The 18,184-nt window shown below is 43.9% G+C and overlaps 1 protein-coding gene across 1 annotated transcript in view; it reads right to left on the reverse strand.

The window, feature by feature from the left end:
- Positions 1–5,619: 5,619 nt before the first annotated feature.
- Positions 5,620–18,184, reverse strand: part of ST8SIA4 (ST8 alpha-N-acetyl-neuraminide alpha-2,8-sialyltransferase 4) — a 97,206-nt gene continuing 84,641 nt past the window's right edge. The window contains exon 5 of the mRNA XM_066616162.1: positions 5,620–7,359. Coding sequence (XP_066472259.1) covers positions 7,077–7,359 — 283 coding nt within the window. The 3' untranslated portion in view covers positions 5,620–7,076. The remainder of the gene's footprint in view (positions 7,360–18,184) is intronic.

An 18,184-nucleotide genomic window follows, 5' to 3' on the forward strand; every position in this document is an offset into this window, starting at 1 on the left:
GCCCAGTTTGGGTGATTCCCCTCTCTCTTTGCAATTCCATTTGCTGGCCAATCCTATATTTGATAAGGATAAGGCACGTTTGCAAGCCTTACCGCCGGGTGAGCACCTGTGCTAGCCCTGAGCTGGCTGGGCACATACTTGGCCTCTGCTGCTCGGCGGTCAAACGGACCGCCGAGTTATGGCACAGTAAGCAGGGGCAGGGGGTAGGTGGGGAGATGTTCCAGGGGGGAGGCAGGCGGAGGGCGGGGAGGAGGTGTGACAGGGAGGCAGGAAGAGGGCAGGCAGGAGGCATGCCGTGGGGAGGGAGGTGGGTCCAATGGAGCTCCGCTTCACCAGATCCTGTCCATTTGTGTGGGGCTTAGCGCCCTATACAAATGCTTTTACCTTATCGTCAACCTTTTGGTTGGCAGCAAATTGAGTAGCCCCATTGCGGGGCTACTTCCCTTACCTGGGAGAAGGGGATGAAAGCAGCCCGTGGTGCGCAGGATGCGGCAGCAGCCATTTTCGGTGCGTGCCACGAGAGCTCAGGATTGAGCTGCCCAGCTCCAATCCTATCCACACTTTCCTGGGAGTAAACCCCACTGAACAAAATTGGATTTGCTTCTGAGTAGACATGCATAGGATTGAACTGCTGGGCAGTTAGGATTGAACCCATTATGTTTGGATGGTATTCAGAAAAGGATGAGTAAGCAATGCTTATAATGGCCATCCTCCCAAGAGATATTACAGAATTCATTAAAATGTAATATCCCTTATGAAATAATGATGTATCCATTTGTTTACTACAGAGTTGTCAATGGAATTTAACAGTGGTTTTTTTGTGTAAATATGTTAATTTCCTTGTATATGAAGTCTTAAAATTCTGCACACGAGTTATGCAGTCTTATAGGATTCCTCCCTTTGAATGCCTGCTATAAAATTCTATTCATGCTTGCTCTGAGTGAAGGTAATGCCAAGCTAATTATGGCAGAAAGGAATGAATAGGGTAGATCATTGAGAAAAAGACAAAGGCTACTGGAAAAAAAAGTTTATTTTACAGGTTGTACAAGAAACAGAGCAATTAAACTTCAACTTCTGTACACAAAATAACAAACAGCATCAGACAAGATGATCCTGACAGAATACATCTCAACAGTGCGCACAAATGGGACCTGGGTACGCTCAACAGCAGAAATACTGGTCAATAAGGCTGCTTCCTGTATACCTGCTCCCTCTACTATATACAATTAAAACAGTTGTGCTTTTGCCTTTCCAGAAGAACAGTGCTCTTTTCTCAAGGAAGAAAGGGAAAAAAAGTGAAACTGCACAGCATTATATTATAATCCAGAAATCAGCATGTCTTTGTCCAACAGAGGAAATGTATGCTCAAAGGTACGTGTATTCTTGGTCCTGGATTCTGACTAAGGAGCTTGGTCTTTTCAGCCCAAGAAAACACACAAAAAACATTGCACATCTGTTTCTTTGTATTGGTCCAGGATACAGAGCTTTGCTTAGGGCCAAATCACTGTTATTGGAAATGCATCATGCAGTTCTTGGTTTTTTTTAATTTTGGGATAGCATTTTTCAATAAAAATAGGCTGTGGTGGGAAGGAAGGTGATTAGAGTAGGAACCATGGGAGGATCAAAGAGTTAAAGGGACCCTACCCCCAGCTATGGTTTTGGACTATTTGAAGTTCCGTCCACTGCATTATTTAGAAAAACAAACAAAATTGCCATATCACATTTCTAGGACTGTGTGATTAGTCCCTAAGAATGGAGTTCTTGGGTTACTTTCTAAATTAGCAGTCCCCCTTCCCAGTTTCCCCAAATCCATCTCGTCTATGAAAACAGATTCAGAGTTCAGCAGGTGAATGAATGAAATGAACTGAATGAAAAATGCCAGACAATGTGTGTTGTTACCAGTCTGCATTGATGTTACTTCCCCAGATCACAGCCTAAGCCTTGATGATCCCAGGGGCCTGTCTATCTTCTATGCTTAGTAAAGTCAATGAATGTTAAACCAGCATTGGGTGATGCCGCAAAACATACTAATTGGAATCTTTGTTTCGTTTTGATGGACTTTGGACAAGATGTCGAACATGTGCATGCTCTTTTACCTGCAAACTGAAAACAAGTTGGCAAATGCATTCAGTTCAATGCAAATCCAGTATAGGTCTATTTTGCATTAGGTTTATTGTTTTGTGAGACATCTTGTTTTGTAAGACAGACAGCTATCCAAATTGGCCAAGGTAACTTGAAATGCTGAGCTCGACTTCACAATGAGGAAGGTAATAAGAGAGGGCAAATCATCCCAAGGAGAAAAAAGTAATATATTACTTATCTTCATTAATATTGGGAACTCCAATATGAGTTCATAACAGGGAAAATAAAACATATAGAATATAACTTTATGAATTACAGACATTCACAGGAAAACTATCTGAATGAAAACAAATTCCCCTTCTTTGTATTCTCTAATGAGATAGTTCCTACAACTTTACATTGAGGGATTGGATGTTGCTCGCTTAATAAATACTAGCAGGAAATAGTGCTGGGCAATGATGAAACACATACTTCAGTAGTTATTCATGACAGCAGTGGGGCAACAAAAGGATATACAGAATAAAAACCATATTACAGCACTCATTTTTTTTTACCTGCATCTGAACAGATGCTACTTGATAGGTTTAAGTCCCATAGACTACAATCTTACTTCGTGGTTTGTATGGATGACCTTCTTGGAATCCCCAGGAGACAAATCACAACAAGAAATACAGACTTCAAACAGTACCTACGGTTTCACTGCACATAATAGGTGAGAAAAACATTAAAACCTTAGATGTCAAGGCAAGGCAGGATCTGAGATAAGATGAGATCATATATACTAGATAGGTCTTCAGAGACTATATGCTGGTAGAATGCAGCAGTGAGTCCTGAGTCTGTAACCTTATCTATCTGGGAATCTTCAAGAGTGATAGGATTCAGCCAAATGAGGGGCGGCCTGGATGCTGCCATCTTGGATTCTGTTTAACACACACAAAATTAAGGGGAAAAAAACCTGGCTATGCCCATATAAAGACAGTTGTGACATCTTGATTTATGGAGTGCATTCTTAGAAGTGAAGCAGATGAAAGTCCTGTAAAAATATGTTTCTTTAAGTGCATAAGACTGCTGCCTTCCTTTATCAGAGAGAAACCTTGCTCCTTTGTTTACAGTGATATAAGATGCTTTCATCCATTTTGAAATACAATTTTCCCCTGTTATATGTATCCTGGAATATTTGACATTTCCCTGAGAAGGAAAACACAAAAGCAAAATGAATCTGTATTTTAGCCCTTCCTTGCTTATGGACATGTAGAAATAGCCTAGAAAAATGATTAAGCAGATAGACCGGGATGAAATACCCAGGACAGAAAATTTTGCAAGATGATAATAAAGGCACTAGTCTCAACTTTTCTAAAGTAGACATCTGTAAATTTAGACCATTATGGGCAGACTGTGAAGTCAGATTGCCGTAAAATTACTATGCAATATACAAACAAACAAGAAAAGAGCTTGCATACTTGCTGCTAAAATGGATATTAAGCAGCTTAGCAAGGACACCCTTTGAAAATTTGTCTCATAGACTGAAAAAAAATAGCTACAGCCAGTTCTGTCAGACAGTTTCTAATTAAACATCTATATTGTCATTGTGCTGAGGTAAGTGAGCTGAAGCATGACCAGAAAAACAAACCAGACTTGTCTTTTGTGAGAAAAAGTCAATTATATTTAGTGAGGGGAGCATAAAAAATACCATTAAATGCCAGCAACTGGACATTCTTTCACATGCCTCACTGAAAGAAATGCACATTTATCCCAAGTTAGATTTCCTATCTAATGATAGCTGTATATTTAAGGTCAGTACCACCATATCAGCCTTAAATAACACTTCAAATGGAATCCTAATACTCAAACTGCATGTTACATACCACCATGACTTGAACTGTGGTGGGTATGAAATGTACAAGTTCTCTACCCCCCTGCTGCTTCACAATGGTTTTTTGCTTTTAAGAATCAGACTCACACATTTTATTTTCCTTTTGCTGTCATTTCTTCTGGTTGTATGTATTTTGTTTGGACTTAAAAAAAAATAAGCATTTTAAAACAAAACATTTTTCCCTATCATCACATTCACGTTAAAAAAGTTATATCACAAGCAAAATGACGGATATTTCTCCTCACAGAATGTAACTAAAGTGGTTTTAAAGTCAGTATTTGAACCAGATCTGAACGGAACCAGAGACTTAAAACACACACACACACACACACACACAGAGCTAAACCTGATCTCATATTGTAGTGGCTTTGCTCCCTAGGAAGCCTACTTTTCCCAGTTAAATCTCAGTAAATGTCCTTAGGAATGAGGACTGCACTTCTCTCACAACTTCCCCACTTACATGTGATATTATATTGTGCGCAGTTTCATCATAGGTAAAGGAGAGACTTGTAATTTTTTATCCAGTGTATAGAGCCTTGATGATTGTACAGATGATGTGCAGAGCTAATGATTTAGAAGTTTTTCATCAGGCAAACGTGAAGAGGCAAGGAATCATTCACTCAGTCATCTGGGGACCAGGATCACTATGGGGACCATAGTGTCAGTAAGTTATGACACTAAAGGGGATAATACCAGCAGCACCACAGCCAGGAAAAGGTAAACAAATGGAGAAGGAAAAAGGTAAGAGGATGCATCCAGGGGGCTGCAATCTGAAGCAGGGTTACCAGGGAGCAAGCCCCACCGAGCTCAAAGGGACTTACTGCTAAGTAAATCTGGTTAGGACTGTGTTGTAGGTAGAAGCAATATACTGTATATATAATTTATTTTTTAAACCAGATCTTGCAAATTGGGGCAAATTGAGGTAGAAGAGCTTGAAAGACACTGCCAGGAATGATCCTACTAAAAATGAAGGCACATGCCAAGATCTAAACACCGTAATAAGAAAGATGAAGCCTGGTATGGTGTGATGGAAAGCACAAGGATCAACCCTATGGCAATCAACATCAAACTTCTGGGACTGGGAAGTTTTTGCAAGAGCAAAATTATTCCATGTGTGAGCAAATGGCATAATCACCCTTTCTTATATACATGAAAAACACTGCAGATCTATTGCATCATTCCTTTGCCCTTACCTTAATGGCACAAAACTGTGATGAGAGAACAAAGATATACCTCAATTCCCCCTGCCCTGCAATTCTGAAATTGCTCTTGATAGTTTCAGATTTGCAACTGTTCTGCTTACAATCCTCCTTGCCTATACCACCACCAGTAGTGAAGCCAGAGGTGGCAGCAGTGTGGTAAATACTGCAGGCACCATAATGCACCGTGTAAGTGACCCCTCCCACTCACCACTGGAGCCATTCAGGGCAGCGATGGCAATGTCATTTACATGGCGCGTTGTAGCTCCTGCAGTACTTACTGCACCGCCCCCTCCTGGCTATGCTACTGACCGCCCACCATTAATAACTCTCACTGTCCACAATCCCAGAACAAAAGATATCAAAAAGGCAACAGGGAGATTTTATCTACTGCTTATCAGCATTGTTACGTACCGGGGGTGGGGCGTGGGTGGGGGTGGGGAATGGGTGCATTGTCCAGCACTATGCAGAATTCCTTTTTTTTTTTTTTTTTCCAAAAATGCCTTTGTAAATTAGAAACATTGCCAAGATATTCTATATGACAACTGAATTACTGTACATAAGTTTTGAAAAGTTATGAAAGTTATTTCTGGTGTCCATTTTTTATTAACTATCTATCTTCTTCTCACATACAGACTATGTAAATGGTGTATAAAAAAGAGCAAAGTCAAGTTCAAGAATTTGTCATTCAAACAAAAATCCAGACCCCAAGTAACAGTAAACAAAAATGACTGAAAACAGTTTCTTCAGCAGCACAGCAACACAGTACTAAATCATATGATTTCAATCATCTCAAGGAAAAGAATTATAATGTCAATTATAAAATCAGTATAATCTTTGGTACCAAATGTAAGGGCACCTGCTTGTTAACACTACCATCTTCATCTGCCATGTAATACTACAATGTAGCCTTAAAACTGGCTCTGAATGTTAGATCTCATGAGAACGGTTCCATTTGGCTCAGGCCTAACAGAAGCACCAAAAGCAACTGAGGATTTCCAAAACCTGGTCTGCTTGCTGCAGTACTCCAAAGTGACTCGGTGAGATGACTGACCCCTCTGTTCTCATAGCTGCTAACGCACACAGTGCTGGCATTTCCACAGATGTCCTATAGATGCTCTGTGTGAGCACTACATAATCTTAGCAGTGGCTAACATTGGCACAAACCATCTCCATGGGCTACAGAAACAAAATGTCTGGTGACTTGCTCGATTACATTACAGCAGCAAAAAGTCTGTTTCAACAGTAACGTACACACCAAGGATAAGCTGAACATCTGGGTTTGTTAAAAAAAAAAAAAAAGCTCTTCTAAGACCACTTCTTGAAGATAACTCAAACTGTTCACATTATCATCTTTTCAAAATCCTATAACACCATATAAAATGAATGACAATTTTTTTAAAAAACGGGAAGGAAAAAAAGAGAGGTTATAATACAAAGTCAGGCAGTCCCCTGACTGAAGGTATTTTGCTTGATCTTGTTGTTCTCCACAGCTGCTCCACCAATTCCACTTTGATTTTGGCTGCCAGATACTTGTATTTCCCTAAGGGCAGATTTCACCTCGTGGGTGTTTCTCCCATATAGCGCCTGACTTTGTGGTAGAAGATGAGCAGTAAAGGAACAATTTGCTTCTTTAACAGGTGATGAATGCATCATTGGATCTTGTAAACACTGCTGATTTTATACATTCAAGCTTTGTTCTTAGTGAAAGTGGCACTTACTTGAACCATTGCACTCAAGATTTAGCACTCCCAACAGGTAAAACATTGGCTGGTAATGGAGTCCTGATGCACTTCTTTGTTCTCCAATGGCTTTAGTACAGTGCACTGGGATATATCCACTATTTAGATCCCATCGCTGGTCCATAAAATCTGTACGACAAAGCCCATATTTTGTACGTCTCATTGTACTTTATTTGTGCTTTACTGCTGCACACACTTTCCTGTTGTCAATTTAAGTGCTCCTCTGTTATGTAGCATGTTTAAAGTTTTAAATTCTAAGGGCATCCTGTGTGGGCTGGCATTAGAAAAATACCGATACTTCAGGTCATCATAATAATGATATTTGACGGGTTTCCCATTTATATCCTTCGGGAAGGGCCAGAATCCATAGAGGTGGATTTCATCACAGAAACGCGTAGCCAGTGTGTACATCAGGAGTCCTGTGCTGGGTCGTTTGATGAAAACCTTGTTGGTCAGCCAATAACTAGAAAACAAGACAAAACACAAAACAGAGGCACACTCGATTAGGAGATGTTTTGTTTCGGCTTCAGCAGCATGCACAACTCTATCTCGCTATCTTTTTTTTTTAAAAGGTAAGCAAGTGTGCCATGCACGCTGATAAAATTATAACTGAGACACAAAGGTCAGGTATATGGCTGCAGGCTCAATCCCTGACATCTCCATGGTGACAATTTATTACTTTTTAAGAATGATTCTAATCCCTCTTTTGGCCATGGAATGGCCCTAGGCAGCTCACAGTACTTTAAAATAGCAAAACTCAGAAAGACATGTGTCTGGAAGAGACACAGCCAATCACAGTTGACGATGCTGGTTAACTAGTGTTCCGGCAGCCTAAGGTCCTTTACGGCTGTCGCAAAAGGCAACACACAGTATGGTGAAGCCAGGCTGCTGCCACAAGCAGTGGTCTGCTAGTGGTCCCTGCGCATCCCCCAGCACCAGTATGTCAGCGCAGTGGCAGGAGGGAGGCAGGGAGGGGGCAGACCAGGGCAGGGAAGGGGACTGGGGTAGAACGAGGCCTGGGGAATAGGTTGGTTGGGTCAGAGTAGACCCATTCTGGTGCTGGAGGCTTACCCCCAGATAAGGAAACAAATGTTCCTTTATCCAGAGAAGATCACTGGGACTGCCCTCTCAAAGTATGCAGTGCGTGCTCTGGTGGCGCACACATAATAATAAACTATCTTCATAATAAACGACCACTTATTCTTCCCTGCATCCAAGTCTCTTCCTTTCCTCTGTTGTCTCACGTGGGTCTCAAACTGTGAGCTTTTGAGTCAGGGATGTGCCTTTTCACTCTGTGTAAAGAACCAGGGATACGGATGGCATTATATAAATCATCATAATTATGGATTGTCTTTTTAGTTGGTACCAGCAGTGCTGTGGGCCCCTGAACTGCGGGGGACCCGCTGGGTCATGGGAGGCAGTGGCAGGGCACTGTGGGGTCTGGCCCCAGCAGTAGCAGTGTGGCCCAAGATGTCTCAGAAGGATACGTGGAAAAATGGGTTACATCACCCGGCTCCTTCTCCCCACTGCCCAGGGCTTCCAAGTTCCCAGGCAGACCGGCTTCTGCTGCAGCCAGTCGCCTTGCCCAGATTGCCCTCATACTTGGCTGGACCAGGTTTTATACTGGTGACCTGCCCCCTCAGGTCCCACCCTTTCCTCCTTGGCCTCCAAGCTCTTTCTCCCCTCCTACATTCCAGCTGTCCTGACTCGTCTGGCCTCAGGGGCTGCTGCTACAGTCGTTCCCCTGGGGGTGAGGGCAACTCTAGCCCGCCACTGCTGTGGGGGAGTAGGGTATTTTCGGACTCCCACACTTGCTTCTGGGGGTCCACTTGGCTGGTTGGGGCCCCGGATGGACATCCTCTGCCCCTCCTTGTCTGGTGCCCTGCTGGGCCCAGGTTCAGGGCCAAGTGACCGCTCTTGGGTGAGCTGCGGGGTTGTGTTGTGGCCCACCGCAGGAGCCACCACAGCCAGCCCAGGTCTGCACGCTCCCATCCCCGTCCCCTTGGCAACCGAGGGGGGCAGGGTTGCATGGAGTGAGGTGCTGGACTTGTGGCCGAGCCAGCCACTGGCCGCCTGACTGAGCCCTGCTGAAGTGCCACCCCAGGCATCTTCAGAAGGGCTCCCGTTGAGGCACCTGCCGCTCATCCCATAGGCTGGAAGCCCTGCCCGGGGGGGGGGGGGCTTGGCAGAGTGGCTGCTGGATCGGTGTGCCTCTGGAGCCACTGTGGGTTGCGCCTCCCTGCTGCCGCCAACCCCATCACCACCCTTGCTGGTTGCTCCCTGGAGATTTCCCTGAGGTAAGTCAGGGTGACCCTAACAAGTGCTTTTTCAAATAATACAAGAAAAAGTGGTTGGGAGTCAGAAATTTTACATAATACCGGGGGGAGTGGTATCTGCAGATCCTGTATCTGTAGATTCACTTATCCGTGGATCAGGTTCGCAAGGCTCCCCCCTCACACACACCATCTCCAGAGGAGAGCTCTGCTCCCCTCCTCTCCATAGGGGCCACTGAGCCCAGCAGAGGCCGCAGACATCTGCCCATAGTGTGCTCAGACTGAGCCCAACAGTGTAAAAAAACGATAGTGGTGCCTCGCAAGACGAATGCCTCGCACAACGAAAAACTCGCAAGATAAAAGCGTTTTGCGATTTTTTGGTGACTCGCAAGATGAATTTTAATGACCGTGCTTCACAAGACGAATTTTTTTTTAATGCTTCATGCCAGTTTATGCTCACATTCACCCTAAGGAAGGGGGGGGATCTTCATGCCAGTTTATGCTCACATTCACCCTAAGGAAGGGGGGGATCTTCATGCCAGTTTATGCTCACATTCACCCTAAGGAAGGGGGGGGGATCTTCATGCCAGTTTATGCTCACATTCACCCTAAGGAAGGGGAGGATCTTCATGCCAGTTTATGCTCACATTCACCCTAAGGTAGGGGGAGGAAGACAGCGAAGAAAGTGATGTCAGTGATTGTGAGCAAATGAGCTTCATAAATTCTGACTCTAGCGATGATGAGTTCTTGGGGTTTCCAGAAAACTAGAGTACTCAAACCTTTAAGTCTCTCCATTTGTCAACGACAGTGATAATGGTTCTTAATGCCACTGTTGACTGCGGTTCACTTTACATGGAGCGAAAAATACGGTATGCCTTTAAAGAGCACTTAATAAACACTTTGTAAACCAAATTTGACTTTGTTCTCACTTTTTTTGCCCATAGGAACGCATTAATTAAATTTCAATGCATTCCTATGGGAAACTGCGCTTCGCAAGATGAAATTTTCGCAATACGAAACGACTTGTGGAACGAATTAATTTCGTCTTGCGAGGCACCACTGTACTTCCAGTTCTCCATGAAGCTTTCAGGGGTTTTCCCAGGTCTCCCAACACCTTATAAGGCATTAAAAGCGTCACTTCTGATTTCAAGGAGAACCGGAAGTTTTTAAACTTTAAAGCTCAGTCTGAGCCCACCAGAGGCCACAGACAAATGTCCGCAGCTTCTGCTGGGCTCAGAGGAACGTCCGGAGGCAAGGGAAGCAGAGCTCTGGAGGGGGGGAGCGTTTGCCTATACCTGCAGTTTCACGTAACTGCGGGGGATTCCAGAATGGAATCGCAAACTATCTGCCAATTCTGTACAGCCAAATCACATCAAATTGAGTAACATCTTTTTAAAAAGAAAAAAAAAGCTAGAATGAATGTTTTAGGGTTAGGGCTGTAATCAATGTTGTGTAGCTTTGTAACGTTGATCCGTAAGGTGTTGGCAGGTTTATTTGTTTCAAACCATTGCAGAATTTTACATCTACTTATTTAACTATCTCAACAGGTTCAATTTCAATTGATGCTCAATTTCAGCAAGAATTAAAATGGACAACCTTCCTGGACCAGACTACCCAACCCGCTTCTATTCGAGTATTGAGTATTGGCAACCTTCAGTCTCGAAAGACTATGGTATTGCGCTCTGAAAGGTGGTTCTGGCACAGCGTCTAGTGTGGCTGAAAAGGCCAATCCGGGAGTGACAATCCCTTCCACACCGGGAGCAAGTGCAGTCTGTCCCTGGTCTGTCTCCCTGGCTATGGGCCTTCCTTCTTTGCCTCTGACTGCTGGCCAAGTGTCTCTTCAAACTGGGAAAGGCCATGCTGCACAGCCTGCCTCCAAGCGGACCGCTCAGAGGCCAGGGTTTCCCACTTGTTGAGGTCCATCCCTAAGGCCTTCTTCCCTCTTGCAGATGTCCTTATATCGCAGCTGTGGTCTACCTGTAGGGCGCTTTCCTTGCACGAGTTCTCCATAGAGGAGATCCTTTGGGATCCGGCCATCATCCATTCTCACGACATGACCGAGACAACGCAGGCGTCTCTGTTTCAGCAGTGCATATTCACACATGCACATATCCACAGGAACAGATCCCTGCCGAGCAGGCGCTCTTCTCTGCCACCATGCCTTATTTGTGCTGGCTGAAGAGGAAGGAAGGTCCCCTCCTTGCTGGTCAGAATTTAAACAGGTGCACTGAAGCTGCTACCTCCTTCCTCTTCCTTATCCTCACCCATAACAGAGGATAAGGGGAAGGGGAAGTCATGGGCTTCCCTTATCAATATATCAGTGGTTTAAACATGTGACGACAAGACAACCATCAGCAGGGTATTGTGTGTTTGGTTCCCAGTCCAGAAACAGCAGCCATAGTTACAATCCTAAGCTCTTGGAGCCAGTCTAGTCTAGTGCACATATTTCCCACTCCACAAAACTTCAAAACCCCTGGGGGCTGGGGGATAAGAATAGGCCTTTAGTTTGGCTGTACTTGTTGTAAGAGGCGACTAAACAGCCACCGGGTAGATGGGACTCCTTAGCCTGGGAAGGTAGCTCATCTGAGAGAAGGAAAACTCTGATCCCAAACCTCCACTGCCTTGTGGCTACATCCAGTTATGGAAAAGGCTTCAGGAGTCAACCTCGAGGCAAAATCCAGAGCCGGAGTCCCTGAGGCAGTTCATGGCTGAACACAGTCAAGTTCTGGCAACCCCTGCAACACCGCTGAAACCAACCGTAATGGCTTCTGCCTTTTCATTGGACCATTTCAGCAACGTGGAGAGGGGGGATTTGCTGCATGGGAAACAGTCTATCCTCCATACCTACTTTACCCAGGCTTCGCGCACTGGAGAGGACACTGTTCCAGAACAACTAATCAGAGCACGATACCATAGTCTTCTGAAGGATGTCAACATGGAAAACTTTAAGCACATGCTAACATAGATATTTATAAGAAATGCAGACCTATTTCATTAATGCCATGCCATAGACCTTTTCTGAGTTTCAGCCAAACCTCCTTCTGAACATAGCAACAGTTAAAAAAAAAAAAAAAAACAGTTTGCCAGGCTTAAGCTTTGAAAGTCATTAATCACAGGTTGGCCAGGCTTTTTCAAAGCATATATTGGTTGTATTTTGGAACCTTTAAAAAGCAAATGTTGAAACAACAGTGACAGACAGAGAAGAACAAAAATAACAACTGAGTGTGGAGCATTTGCTAATTTTAGGCTTGTTTTCTCCTGTGTTAAAGCAAAAAAAAAATTATCTTGACTTGCAGCAAATTCTTCAGGAGATAATTAAAGGCAACTTTTCTGGAGGATTTTAAATAAACCTAAAATAAAGGTATTCTGCAAAACAGGCATGAAGCAACTCACTTTACAGAACTTTCATATCTTGCTTCTTTTGGTAGCTTGTTACTTTTTCACAAGTTTTAGTCAAAAACTATGTGTTTTTGTGATTTTTGTTGCTAGAATATATTAGGTATACAATGCTATATATTTTTGGGTTTCAGATCATGTTTTATAGTCCAGAACACTCAGATACAACTGTGCTGGTACTTAATAAAGATTATCAGAATCCACAAACAGAAAGAATGACCAAGGTATTGATGATTATTGAAGACGCGTGCTGAAAAAAACACTAGTGCTGAAAAATAGGATGGAGGGTCCATCTGCAGCTCTTTTGTCTCCTACATCTGTAGGGAGGATCTGGGAACCCAAGAATGTATCATCATCTGCCAGACACCAGAAGACTCTGCAGGGCAAAGAAGATGGTTTACAGTTTCTTCTGTCCCCTCCTTCCGTTAGGTATATTGTACATTTATTATTATTGCTGATGATAATAATGTTATTTATTTTTCAAATTTTTATGCCACCCTTCCTCCTTTTGTCCTCACAACAGCCCTGTGAGATAGGCAAGGCTGAGAGATAGTGACTGGCCCAAGGTCACCCAGGAAGCTTCATGAATGGATGGAGATTTGAACCTGGAGCTTCCAGGTCTAAGTCCAATTCTTGAACCACCACACCATCCTGCCTCTGAGTGCTTCCCCCCCAGCTATGCTACTGACGGCCACCACTTTGGGAGTTTGCCTGGTTGAGAAGAAGGGTATAAATGTAACTAAAAAACAAAAAAGAAATAAATGAAGACTGGCCGCTTGGATGAACCTCTTTTTGATCTTGCAGTTTTTTGTGTGATAGTTACCATGTGCCTACTTTGGCTGAAAAAAAAAATGAGCAGAATGCTGTTTGAACTAGAATTATGCGCCGTGTTATGGACTTGCACCAAGACTAGTTGTCCAGTGTGTGCCTCTGACCTTGAGCAATAATGGAGAGCACTACTGAAATACCAGGAAACAAAAGAAAGGCCAGCCACGTGTGACTCTCAGTTCCAAGCTGTGCCTCCAATTCCCAAGTGGAGGTGGCTTTGGAAAAGGTCACATTCTGCCTGCAGAAGCCGGACTCTTTGTCTACAGCTAGCTGGAGCATTTGCAGCATGAAATGTCTCCGCTTGCCAGGAGTGAGGCAGAAGTTGTTTTCATGGCTCAGAGAACCTGGCATTTACTTCACAAGCAAAAAACAAAACAAAAATCCACAGCCCTCTCTCCTATTGTACTCAAGCATTCTATATACAAAGTGACACTGGATACACCTTCAGGTTGAGCCAAAGCAACTGCAGAATAGCAAGAGAAATGGCATTCCTTCAGGTAGAGACGGTTGAAGGGAAGGGCAGTTGGGTTCAGCTTCCATTCCTCTCAGGCACCTTCCTGCTGAAAGCTAATCCCCACAGCAAGTGGCATGTGCCAGACATGAGGATCGGCCTTGCATTAGTAGCCTTGACAAGGCTGGTGCCAGTGCCCAGAGGAAACAACGAGAAACTGCTGCCCCAATTCTCTTTGCTTGGACCCATGCCTGGAAGGAACATCTGCTGGGCTTTCATTCTGGCCTACATTTCCAATGCCTACTGCAGATTCAAATTCACTGTATTCATATATGCTCAAAGAGAGCTGGTTCCAGGTTTTTGAGAACCCTTGGGCAAGACAGGCCTATCTCCAGGACCTCCTGATTCCAGACATCCAAAAAAAGACAATGCCCTAGGACCAGAGGATGTTGAAAATGCTTTCCCTTATCTTCTGCATAAATCTTAAAACATCTGAAATTAGGGAAAGGGGCTCCCAGGGCAAAGACTGTCACCTTCTCACTAGTACCTACCATGTTATACTTTTACTTAATCGGCCTATAGATTAGATCAGTGTTTCTCAACATTTATCCTCCACTGTACCACTTCACATCATCTACCTATTTGAAATATCACCGAAGTAACTAGTGATGACATCACCACCAGTTACGTCTAGGTTGCGAGGCCAGACGCAATGTGACAAAACACCAGTAAGAGGCTCAGTGTGGAAAGGAAGGCTTTTTCAAGTGCAGAAAAGCATGCTTTGGAGCTCTGCCCACTGAGCCAAGCCTCCTACTGGTTTGTTGTGTTGCATTCCTGGTCTTGATGCCAGGTGGCAGGTGCCCAGGAGTACCACCAGATACCATCTCAAGTACCACTGGTGGTACCCATACCACTGGTTGAGAAACAATGGATTAGACCAAACGTTTCTAATCCTGGAATGTACTAGAGATCACAGTCTATGTGTGCATGTTAGTATGGAAGATGCTAGTAGGGTCCCAATGGTAGGCCCTTCAAAATTCTCTTGTCCTCAGCAACGGCCTGAACACCCTCCCTGTTTCCACAATATGTTGTGGTCATGGTGATCAGTCATGAAGTCACAGTGATATGTATAAACACACAAAGTCAATCAACCCCTGCCATGCCTATTAGACCAAGGGTGAACAGTAAGGTTCACAGTGGGTTGACTCCAAAGAATCATGATTGGAAGGAAAAACGAATGTTTCTTATTGTGCATTGCTGTTCTGAAACTCCTAGAGGGCATTCCAAGAACAGCAGAATGGTACCTCCCCCTCACTGTATAGGAGGGGTCAACCATTAAGTTTGCCTGTTAAGGGACAGGAACCGCTTCACCTCCCAGATGGATCTGAAAAGCAGAGACTATTCTTCACCCCATATTGACTGAAAAATATGCCCAAGCACCGTTGGCATACAACTTGCATCAGCTTCTACTGAAGGAAGAAAAGGGGAAAGCAGCAGGGTCACAAGAGACAGGATCTTTCCCAGGAATCCCTACCTGCCACCACACATCAAAGCCAGAAATACAATTATTTACAATAAGCATGGTTGATCCTAGAGATAGTGGTGGGAGAAATGGCCTGTGGGAGTCTCAGGGAAAAAGAATTCACAGTACAAAATTTCTGTTTTCGGCTGAGTTTTCGAGAGGGCATCCCAATATCATTGAGATGTAATAGAGCAGGCCAGGACTCCCATGTAGACAAGCCTGTGACAGAGGAAAGACTGTCTGTGCTACCTACTAGCTCAAGGCAGCCTCCGCATAAGAGATAAAGTGCCTGTCAAAAGAAGTACAGAAGCCCCATGGCTACATATAGTTGAAGCAGCCTTTAAATTTTGCTAACATGGCCACCCTCTTGAGGAGTTGCCTGCGAAGATTGTAGTTGCTTGTTTCTTCAAATCTAGTAAGCTGAACCAAGGCAATTGCTAAGTCACTTAGGGTGCAATCCTAACCCACTTTTCAGCACTGACATAAGGGCAATGCAGCTCCAAGATAAGGGAACAAACATTCCCTTGCTTTGAGGAGGCCTCTGTGAATGCCACCCAATAGGATGCAGCAGACATTTCACTGGCACTGCTATGCCAGTGCTGGAAAGTTGGCTACAATTTGGGCCTTAGAGGTTGACTGCAGAGACCTTGATTCCCAGAGTCCTTTTGAAAACTGGCACAAGCTAAATCTTCCCACTTCCTGTCTACAGTCAACCTATCCAGGAAAAAAGAAAAGAACATAAGAGCAGCCCCACTGGATCAGGCCAAAGGCCCATCTAGTACAGCTTCCTGTATCTCACAGTGGCCCACCAAATGCTTCAGGAACCACACAAGACAACAAGACACAACCTGTGTCCTGGTACTCTCCCCTGAATCTGGCATTCTGAGGTAGCCTACCTCTAAAACCAGGAACTTGCACATACCTATCATGACTTGTAACCTGTGATGGACTTTTCCTGCAGAAATTTGTCCAATTCCCTCTTAAAGGCATTTAGGCAAGATGCCATCACTATTTCCTGTGGCAAGGAGTTCCACAGACTAATTACATGCCAGGTAAAGAAATATTTTGTTTTGTCTGTCCTAACTCTCCCAACACTCAACTTTAGTGGATGTCCCCTGGTTCTGGTATTATGTGAGAGGGAAAAGAGCCCACCCAACAGCTAGAATATGCCAGCTCTGTTTCACCAATGGCTCAGCTGGAACCAAATAACAGGGAGGAAAATTTGCAGGGCAAACAGATATAGTCTAAAGTAGACCCATTAGATGATGTATAGGCATCACTTAACCTAGTGAAAAGGGGCAGTGTTGGGAGAGCTGATTGGGCTATGTGCTCAGATCCCCCATCTGGTCAAAGAGCATCCCATCTGGTCCTAAGGACCCTATGTTCTTATGCCCAGGTAGTTTCAAGAATGATGACCTGTTAGACATTCCACACATTGTTATATAAGAGCTTATGTAAGAATTCATGCAATATTATAATGCATCATACTAGTAGATTATATAACAGTTCGCATTGAGTTTCACTTTTTCAGTGCAACTTTCTAGAATAAGATGCTAAGCAGCTCTCCTCTGCTCAGATATTGCCTTCCACACATGGAAAGACATCTTTGGATTGAATCTTACATTTTTAGTAGCTTTATCATATAGATATACACTGTAGTAGGGGTAGTAGCATACTGCAGAGGACTACAGTACCTTGAAGAGTTACTGGTGTCCCTCTAGGGCCTTTTAAGGGTTAAAAGCCTGATGTAGGAGCCTGTTCTCACGTATTTCTGTTGCTTGGTAGAAGCATCTGAAAAGCACTGCTTATTCTATCCTTATCCCTTAATTGGGTGCATCTTCTTAGTGTTCTCAAGCAAGTTTTCTAGACAAGGACTGAGCACCTGAAAGTGACCACATAGCTTGCCCATTCTTCTTCCTGTCCCTTCCTGTGTATATAATCTTGGAAAGCATTGGGCTTGTTTCAAGGTTCAACATCTGCAATTGTTTGTTTGTTCAATGGTTCCTTCCCTAAAACATTTTTCCTCTTTTACTAATTAATGGGGGTACCAATATATCAATAATTATTATTAGACATAGTAGGCATATATAAGAAAGATTGGAGCCCACTGTCAGTGAACATCTGTGTAGGTCAGCGGTTCCTTAACTTTTTCTTCTGATGGCTCCCTTGACCTACTGGGTCATTGGTCGCAGCTCTCCATTAGGGCTACAATCCTATACATTGTATAGGGTACAAGGATTCTGCAGCTCCCCTGGCTTGTTTCCATTACTCCCTTGGGAGCCACGGCTCACAGTGTTGGAACCACTGGTGTTCACCATCTGCAGGGGTGCTTTGCATCATGGCAACAGGAGTCACCCATTGCCGAATTGGTATTCCCCGCAATCCAAGAGGCATAAGCATAATATCTGCCCTCTTTGCTTTCTTGAGATGGTTAACGCTGCTTATGTGTTATCAATAAAAAGCATTTGCTTTTCCCATGGATTTGCTCACTGACGGTGCCATAACAAGGGACATTAGTGCCTGGGGCGAGGGGGAAAATAGAGTGCCCCACTCCTGTAAATGGCTGAATTAAAACACCTTTAAAATGTGACATCACCTCTTCTTCATTTAAGAAAGTACACATTTTTGAATTGATAGCACACATTTTTGAATTTCCAACACATATGATCAGCTCCGTGCCTACAAAACTACTCTGAAGAGGTAGGTGGGCCTTAACATACCTGGTCTTGAACTGGCTTGTTCTGATGTGAATACAGGCAGCCAGGCACCACTGAATGAGTTCAAAAACCACATTAAAAAATAAATTGAGGAGATGGTA

Source organism: Tiliqua scincoides, chromosome 2, assembly GCF_035046505.1.
Source record: "Tiliqua scincoides isolate rTilSci1 chromosome 2, rTilSci1.hap2, whole genome shotgun sequence".
Lineage (NCBI taxonomy): Eukaryota > Metazoa > Chordata > Lepidosauria > Squamata > Scincidae > Tiliqua > Tiliqua scincoides.